The 9,757-nt window shown below is 35.4% G+C and overlaps 1 protein-coding gene across 1 annotated transcript; it reads left to right on the top strand.

Moving 5' to 3' along the window:
• Positions 1-4,467: 4,467 nt before the first annotated feature.
• Positions 4,468-9,024, top strand: LOC117394320 (homeobox protein GBX-1-like). The gene is made up of 2 exons (XM_033992457.3): positions 4,468-5,094; positions 7,282-9,024. The coding sequence occupies exons 1-2, from the start codon at positions 4,647-4,649 to the stop codon at positions 7,797-7,799; spliced, it is 966 nt and encodes a 321-aa protein (XP_033848348.1). The 5' UTR covers positions 4,468-4,646; the 3' UTR covers positions 7,800-9,024.
• Positions 9,025-9,757: the final 733 nt, after the last annotated feature.

The raw sequence follows: 9,757 nt of genomic DNA, 5'->3' as shown, positions 1-9,757 counted from the left end.
TAATAATAATTGTTGTTGTTGTTGTTGTTGAAATATAATAAAAATGTTCAGGGGAAAACGATATGGACTAAATTGTATTCATTTTTATTAGTTCACTTCAAATTTTTGTGGCCTGCCATATTTTTTCTTCTTTTTTTTACTTTGCTTTATAGTTAAAAATGAATTAACACCTCATATCTATATAGCATAGGCTAAAATAGATGTAAAAAAATAAATAAAAAATACTCGCCTTCTAATTTAGGAAAACCAAACAGCGTTACATTGGTTGAGGGACCACATTCTACATAAACTATGCATGACTGAGTAGGCTATGTAAAACAAAATCTACTGTAAATACCCGGAGGCGTCTGTTAAAATATGTTTTTGTTTATTGTATTTAATTATTATTGGTAGTAGTAGTAGTAGTAGTAGTGGTAGTATTCAGGTGACAGAATTAAATGGCCCAAACGTTTTTTGGGCGAAAGTTTACTGTTACAAGCAAGTTAGTCAACTCTTCATTCCATAATTGGACATTCTGAGTTGTTTGTATGTATGTATGTATGTATGTATGTATGTATGTATGTATGTATGTATGTATGTATGTATGTATGTATGTATGTATGTATGTATGTATGTATGTACAGGGGCACTACGATATTACTAGATCGCAAAAAGGTCTGGCTACTTTTCAGTACTGTCTTTGTCTAGGGGGAGGGAGCATAATTGTTTGGGATCTAAGCCACCTCTTATTGCAGTTTCACACTCATTCATAATGATACACCGTAATCTTCTTCAACACCTCTGCATGCTGTGCTGAAACATTTAAAACCTAAGGTGCAAAGGCAATTACTATTCGCACTTTGTCTGTCAGCATAATGATGATGATGTATGTGTATGTAATCTGGGACATCGACCATGGTTGTTTTAAAAAAAAGACGTAAAGAAATAAATAAATAAACACATTTAAAATGCAAGTCTACTGCCAGTAGCAACCTTAATGTAGGTATTAAGATTATTTATATTTAGTTCTGTTTTTGGGACATTTTTACCACTTCTGTATCTTATTATAGTGAGCACAGCGTATCTGGCGAATTAAGGACGGGTTTATTTATCCGGAATCTTATCAGCTTTAATCTATTAAATATACACATACCTTTAACATACAATACATATTTATATTAGTTTAAAGTCATGTTTTAATATTTACTATTCAAATAGTGTGGTTTCCTCAATACAAACGCACAGTTCACACCCACCATATCCTGAAATCGACGTAGAAATTAAAAAATTGTCCTGCGGTAAACATAAAATGTCACAAAAGGTCAGGTAGGGTTGCGATACGCCACATACTTCAACATTGTAGTATTGCCCGAGTTAAATATAAAAAGACCGATAGAAATGGTAGAATATGCAAACTGCTGTTTTTTCCTATTTATTTGGGATATGTATTGTTGAAGCAGTAATTATTTGCAGGGGATATTTAAAGAGGCACACACATGTATGAAAACAAAATACTTTGAGATCAAGTGGTGGAGAGTAACCAAAGGTTTCTCGGTGATTGTGACACAGTGAGTATGTCCTGGGTAATGAACCTGTCAATGCATTCCAAGTGCTCGTGACAGGAAAGGTATACTTTAAGCAAGGACATACAAAATCTCCGCAGGAATCGTTTTTTTTTTCTTTTTTTAATTGCCACTTAAATACATTAACCTTTACTTACGTGTATTTTATTATTATTATTATTATTATTATTATTATTATTATTATTATTATTATTATTATTATTGAACCGCACTATATTTTCACACATGTTTTATCAATGGTTATCTATCCTCAATAAAAGCCTGCATCGATATGGCTATATACTTTTATTTATTATAAAAGTCTTATAGTTTGCAATTGAATGATAAGGCGACCATTTATTTTATTCATATACATTCCTTTATTCAATTGACTTAAAAGGGTCAGTATAAATCACGAATGATCCCTTGCTAAATGTTCATGACTGATTGTTTAAAAGAAATGAATGTTATGTACCACTAATTAAATACCGTTTAATTGTTAATCTGCTCTGACCCACGATGTTCTTGGAAATTAGATGAAATTCCCAAATGTTCGATATTTGGTATTATTTGCAATATAATACAGCTATTGAATCGTATGATTTAGCCATCATGCAAACCTAGCCTATCACATGATTGTAAATACATTGTGAGACTAGCGATTATAATAAAGAACCGGGTAAATAAAAATAAAAAAATACGATTTACCTTTAAATAAATAAATACATTTATTCATGATCATTTTTCAACACCAGAATAAAACAGGAAAATCTGGGTAGTGCTCATTGACGGTGATTAATGTGCATCAGTTAGGGTTATTTGCAGTGAAATTCATCGCCTCGTATCAAAACTGTAAATGTTGGCACTGAGCGTTTCATTGATGTTTTAAATGTCCTTGTCCCATTCCACACTTCGTTTTCAATGAAAACTAAACTGTACAACTGTGAAGGAAATGTGTGTTTCTATACTCACTGGCTGCGATAGTTCAAAATAGTGGGAAACAGCAGGAATACTTTGAATACTCTTGCAGAATAGTATGTTTCTTTTGTGGTACTGACTGCAAAATGACTTAACTATATGAATCATATTGTTATTAGATTCATTAAAATGCAGTGTAGTGTACACAGTTTTATTATAGGAGTCATACACTAAAAACTACACAGCCATACATTTGTATGAGGGTCTAATTGAGAAGGTGCCTTAGGCATTATGTTAGACGTACTACATAATGCTTTATATCTTAAAGCAACACACAGTATCCAGATTTCACCCAATTTAAAGATGCGCACTTTGTAATCCGCTTCCCAAAATCGGGGGATTATCTGGGATCCATGGCATTTACTTGCACTTTTTGGTTTGAACCCTGGAAAGCACAATGCTGAGCGCAGCTTGGTAGTTTAAAACGTTGGTCTTTTTGTCGCGATCAAGTCAAAAGGGGTAGAAGGGACTCGCTTTGATTGGAGTTTGATAATACAGTCCACTCGCTAGGGGGAAATGGCAAAGAGAGGGAGGGGGTCTGGTTTCAATAGATCAAAGGAACGTAATGTTGAATGGAGTCATTTGCAATTATAAGAATAATTAGCATCTCTGGCCATCCATTGCTAATCAGAGCTCGAGCTCATAATATCCTGATATTTCAGCGTAATCAGAGGGTGCAGTTCAAGAGCGCTCGCGCCCCCCAGGGCTCAGTAGGGATTAAGCATCATGAGTATATGAACCACTTTCTGCAACAAAAAAGAACACGGAATAAAACAACCCAAATGAACACCTCAGAAAAACAACGTCTTGCATCTTCATTTAACAGAACATGGGGATTTAAGACGAACAAAGGGGCCGTTTTTTTTTCCTCACAACCACCTTGAAGCGCATCATTGTAGCATTATAGGGCCTAGTACTTTTCTAACGGGTAACAGATATTGTAGCGTCGAACACGTTACAATTCGAAAGATGGCACCCTGATTAACAGGATTTAACCCTATTTAACCCTACTGAATGCTCTACCTGAAGTGTATTGTCCTGGAAATACAGATTGCAGTGTTTAAATCTGCAGTTACAATTTAAAATAATAACTCACTAAAATATCTCATTCGCAAATGGCAAGAGTTATAAAAAGGATTTCACAGAAATCTGTATTAATATGTATTGTCTAAATAATAAATCATTTAGTTTATGGCTTTATTGATTTCTTTATGTCCATGGCACCCCACGTCCTTTATTTTCCCATTGAGTTCCCCTCTCATTATTCTAATATACTTTTCCACAAAATATCCCTCTCCGGTGGATAATAATCTTGCACTACACTGAGGCCAAACAAATTATTTATGCAGCGACAAAAAAGGAAAAGGAGAAGAAAAGGTTTTTTTAAGAAAAGTGCAAGAGAAAAAAAACATCTGCCTACCCTCTTTTCAGCTTCTGTCCCATCCGCCTCTAAACTTTACAATACAACCCTTGTTTTATGTCTACCCCCCCAGCCTAAGTAATTACTAATCATCAATCAAAATTAATAATAGTTGATTAGGCTGGTGTGGTCAGAGATTAGGAAAGGGGAAGGGAGTAAGACATATTTTATATCGTTTCTAATCATTCGGGACCAAAATAAAGGGGGTTGGATTCTCAGTGTCCATTGGTATCCATTGGGAACCTGCCACTTCTCTCCTAGCCAAAAAAAAAAAAAAAAAGCCAGGGGCTGAACAAGGAAATGAAGCGTAATTTGAGGAAGATGGATGAGTCTTGGGGCAACACCCCCTCCCATCCCATCTATTGCTTATGATGAGCTGAGAGAGAGAGAGAGAGAGAGAGAGAGAGAGAGAGAGAGAGAGAGAGAGAGAGAGAGAGAGAGAGAGAGAGAGAGAGAGAGAGAGAGAGAGAGAGAGAGAGAGAGAGAGAGAGAGAGAGAGAGAGAGAGAGAGAGAGAGAGAGAGAGAGGCAGACAGCGCATTGGTTTACTGGAGACTGGGGGCTCCTAAGAGCTACAGTACTGCGATAATAAGGATAACGAGTGAGCAAGAAAGGACGACTGACTACAGAAAGCGGTGAACACAAGGATTTCTACCTTTTGAAGGAGGAGGATTTGAGTTTTTAACCAACTTTTTGCGGACCTCCACCATGCAGAGACCCAGTGGCCAAGGGACAGCTTTTTCCATTGACTCTTTAATTGGGACTCCCCAGCCCAGGTCGGGGCACTTGCTTTACACGGGCTACCCGATGTTTATGCCTTACCGACCGCTTGTCATTCCTCAAGCCCTGTCCCATTCGCATCTACAGTCTAGCATCCCTCCGTTGGCCCCACTGGCTTCATTTGCCGGGCGCCTTACCAACACGTTTTGTGCCAGTTTAGGGCAAGGGGTGCCATCCATGGTGGCCCTCACCACGACGCTGCCCAGCTTTTCTGACCACCCGGATAGCTTCTACCCACCCCAGGAGCTTCCCGGACCCCGGCTAACAGCTGACTTGACCAGCAGGAGACAAAAGAGCCAGGATTCGGATGAACTATCTGCACGAGACAAGGCTTCAGAACTTCTCAACTTCTCAGAAACTTTTCAAACTATAACAGGTGAGCTTATTTATAACATGGCGCCAATACTCAGGCGATGCACATTGTTGGATTAAAATAGAAACACATTAGAAAATACATATTATTTGTTTTTATAAATTAATGAATTAAAGGGAAAACAATCTGATGTTCCGATATTTTGAAACTTAGTGCCTACTGATCAGATTGGTTAGGTAGTTTACTATAGTATTGCAGAAAATTGGTTAATTGTTTTTCTGAAAATCAAATGGGTTGTGGGTTCCAAATATGTTTTAAGTTTAAATAAACATTGCTGCAATAACATTCGATCTAAAAAGAAGTGCAAAGATAAAGATACAAATGTAGGCTATTGTAAAACCAGTTAGCACCTAACTTGTTCAGTAGGCACATCTTTCATTGCATAGTCCACTTTTATAAATATATTATTATTATTATTATTATTATTATTATTATTATTATTTAAAACAAATATATGTCCTATAACTTCTAGAACTCGTTTCAGATTAAGCTGTAATTCTGTTCAATTTACATTTCAAATAAGTATATAATAGTTACTTTGTAACACTGAAATGTGTAAAATGTTAGAAAAATAAATAAAAAGGATACCATTGTAAAAAAAAAAATCAGAAATTCCAAATAGCATTGGTACCGTTTGTTATTCTTTATGATTGATTTTGTAATTGACACGATTCAAAACAGAATATATACAATTTTAAAACATTACCAGTATTAAGCTAAATGTACCAATTTATCTGCATCTATAATTAATGTCTTGGGTTTGTTGTATCTGGTAAATTCATATTCATAATATATTACATTTAAGGAAACTGTATTCAACACTTTTTTAAAATAAAATTAAGTAATTTAGGTGACACCATTGACTAGTAGAGGCTACTTTTTAACTTAAAATACAAGGCGCATATTTTTAAATTGTAAAATATGGTTTTGATCCAGAGTTAAACGTGACTTTGGGAATAATACCCCAATAAAAAGGGGTAGGATATATATATATATATATATATATATATATATATATATATATATATATATATATATATATATATATATATATTAAGCACTTCTTTCATTGTAAACTCTACCTGGATATAGGCCCTATTCATTTTTTTAATAGACTGGTTATTTTAGGTTTAAATGCAGTCATTCCAATACAATGCGTGATGACTCAAATACGTTTTGAGCTAGACAAAATTCAAGCGTTTTCTCCAATTCCTTTTATTATTAAAATAGAATAATAATCCACAAGAATATTAAAAGATGTAATATTATTTCTAATGACAAAATATATTGTGTTATAATTAGGAGGAACCGACACACATCACCTCATTTACCCGAGTTTTCCGATAAGCATTTGCGATCTTAAAACACTTGCTGCTATGTGAAAACTGACTTGACAATAAAAGTTAATAATGGTAATTCCCATTGTCAACTTTGGTGGAAATAACCAATTTGTGACATCTGTTTTTTTTATCAACTTTGACATGTCTTGAAATAACCAACATAATACAGATAACGTCAAATATATTATTTCATTTTTTTTAATGTTACTGCGCATACATAGACAAACAGGCCTAACTTAACCTGAACTGTGTAAATAACCACAAATCTTTAAAAAGTAGTTTAGTACTATTGTCAGTGCACCAGTGAGTTCCAATGTTGGTACACTGGCTTCAATATGTTGGGCCCTTGATGATTTGTTGATTCTGTAATGAAGTGCAGGCTGTGCCGCCAATTATTGGTGACCAGTTGCATCTAAAACAAGCACCATTGGCAAAATAAGAACAGTAAACAATATTATTATTATTATTTGTTTATTTAGCAGACGCCTTTATCCAAGGCAACTTACAGAGATTAGGGTGTGTGGACTATGCATCAGCTGGAGAGTCACTTACAACTACGTCTCACCCGAAAGACAGAGCACAAGGAGGTTAAGTGACTTGCTCAAGGTCACACAATGAGTCAGTGGCTGAGGTGGGATTTGAACCGGGGATCTCCTGGTTACAAGCCCTTTTCTTTAACCACTGGACCACACAGCCTCCTACTATACTATTTTTTCTGATCTGCTAGCCTCTAAATAGATAGATATTAAAATTGAGAACACGACAGTTGTTTTATAGAAAAGCCTTGAAGTTACCTGTCTTATTCACTGATGTTTATATTTATGCGTGTGTTTATTTGTTCAAATTCCAGGTGATACCAAATTGTACAGCTCAGATGAGGAGAAATTGGACGTGAAATCAACAGAGACTCCCTGTAGCGACAGAGAGGAGGACAGTTCTGCTGACAGCGAGAACGAAAGCTTCTCAGACGGAAATAACTGTGTTTCTTTATCCCAGAAGAACAAAAATAAGTCTGCGTCTCAGGAGCCGCTACCACTGGGGAACTCAACTGGGAAAAGCAGACGACGTCGGACAGCGTTCACTAGCGAGCAGTTACTTGAGTTAGAGAAGGAGTTCCACTGTAAGAAATACCTCTCCCTCACTGAGCGCTCTCAGATCGCACATGCACTCAAACTAAGCGAGGTCCAGGTCAAGATCTGGTTCCAGAACCGCCGGGCCAAATGGAAACGGATTAAAGCCGGTAATGTCAATAACCGAACAGGGGAACCTGTCAGGAACCCCAAAATTGTAGTCCCCATCCCAGTCCATGTGAACAGGTTTGCAGTAAGGAGCCAACACCAACAGATAGATGGGAGCACCAGGCCTTGAAAGTTACATTGGACAAAAAAACAAACAAACAAAAAAAAAACACTTGTATTGTAAACAACAGTGTACACTGTACAAATCCATTTGAACATGGAGTTAAATGACAATAACATTACAGCAACCACCAGACTCCAAAATAGCCGAAGCTAACAAAGGTGACTGAAGTAATGAGCATTGAGAGGCTTTTCAAACAGCATTATTAAATTACAGCCTATAGCTATAGTTTACACATAATTAGAGAACACAGAGAAAGAACATTTTGCAAACATGCAAAAAAAGTTTTGTTGGAAAACACAAGACATTTCAGCTTGTAGATTGGACATCCTTGTTATAGGCTACTGTACATCAAAACGCATTGGTGTTTTATTCACATACACCTTACAGCTCTGAAACAAAAGTATGGTACCAACCTCTTCTGGACTCTTAAACCTGCTACAATAGCCTCAGTTATAGTATTTAATGACATTGGTCATACTGAGTACTGAGTATATATAAGGAGTAAAAAAAAGTCTATTTGCTATACTTCAGAAAGGAAGGGAGCCAACCCAAGAGAATCGAAAAGTCTGGAAAGTAAAACATCTGTCAGCTTAACACATTATGGCACTGAACTTAAAAAAAAAGGTAGGCTACACAAATGAACTTTGCTGAATTAATTTCCTAATTTAAATAGTAACCTCGTTTTACCTAAATATTCTTTGGGGATATGTAAATGTTTACCTATTTATTTTTTTTGTAAAATATGTAAATTCTCAATAGTGTCGGGATAAGACACATATGTGCACTAAGAAATGAGATTGTATACAGTTCTTTTTTAAATCATAATATTTATATGTTGAAATGTGGCAAAACACAGTTATAATTCTGTTTCTGTTCTGAAATGTTTTCTGTATTAATTGTGTGAATTTGGCGCATGCTAACTTAATTGTAAAAGCTATTTTCTTTTCTACTCCCTTCCATTTTTTTTTTTACTGTTGTGCAATTTATAGTTCTGTGAATATGTTCTTATTATTTACATAGTTAGCATGTGGAGCAAATGTCTTCGTTCACGTTTCCAGTACAGTTTAGAAAACGTATTCTACAGTTGTATGTGAAATCAAATGGTAAAAAAAAAACTAAAAAAATTTCATGAAACCAACATGCCAGTATGTATATAACGTTTTTAAATGTGATTTCATAAATCACACAGGTCTATGTAAACATACATGTACATTTGTGGTTTCAATAAATTATTTTATATCAAAAACAACGAATATCTTGTGGTATTAAGTAATACATATTTTGTGTACCTTTTTCTGGATATAAAAATATAAGATTCTTACATAAGATATATGTTGTATTGCCACTGTTTTATTGAGCTTAACAATTGAGCCTTTTTCAGCAAAGAAAACGTGTTTCGACGTAGCCAATATTAGTAAAAATACAGAGTGGAACGCAAAAATATCACATTTTTATTATGTGTCCAGTAACACCTGGCTGTGCCATGAACACTCATGTGATATCATTGTTGCATGGCAGGTGCCAGAACAATAATGACATAATGACCAGCTTACAATTATTTTACCAGTAAATATTAGTTTATGTGTAATATAAAACGAAAATGTTTCTACTATACATTATACCCAGATACCCAGTATCTATCAAACACGGCTATTCAGTAATACCATGTTAATTATATAGGCTTCAAAGCACTTGGCACGCTAATGTTTTATGAATACACTCACTGTCTCCTTCATTTCTACACTAATTCTGTGTGCAGGGAATGCATGGAAGTGGGTATACTGTGCCTATTTTCCTATGTAGGTCAGTTGCTGGAGTTGCCTTTTGTACAGAAATTGAAAAAAGCAGGCCCCAGTGATTTAGATAAATAGCGTTTTTTATTTGCCAATCACTGCAGTGAAAGGTAGAAACAGTGAGATTTGTGTTAATGAGAATGGGGGTGATTCGTCCCTCTTTAGGAGGGA

The sequence above is a fragment of the Acipenser ruthenus genome, chromosome 3 (genome assembly GCF_902713425.1).
Source record: "Acipenser ruthenus chromosome 3, fAciRut3.2 maternal haplotype, whole genome shotgun sequence".
In the NCBI taxonomy this organism is placed as follows: domain Eukaryota; kingdom Metazoa; phylum Chordata; class Actinopteri; order Acipenseriformes; family Acipenseridae; genus Acipenser; species Acipenser ruthenus.
The sequence above is the reverse complement of the archived record's forward strand: the minus strand, read 5'-3'. Positions and strand labels throughout refer to the sequence as shown.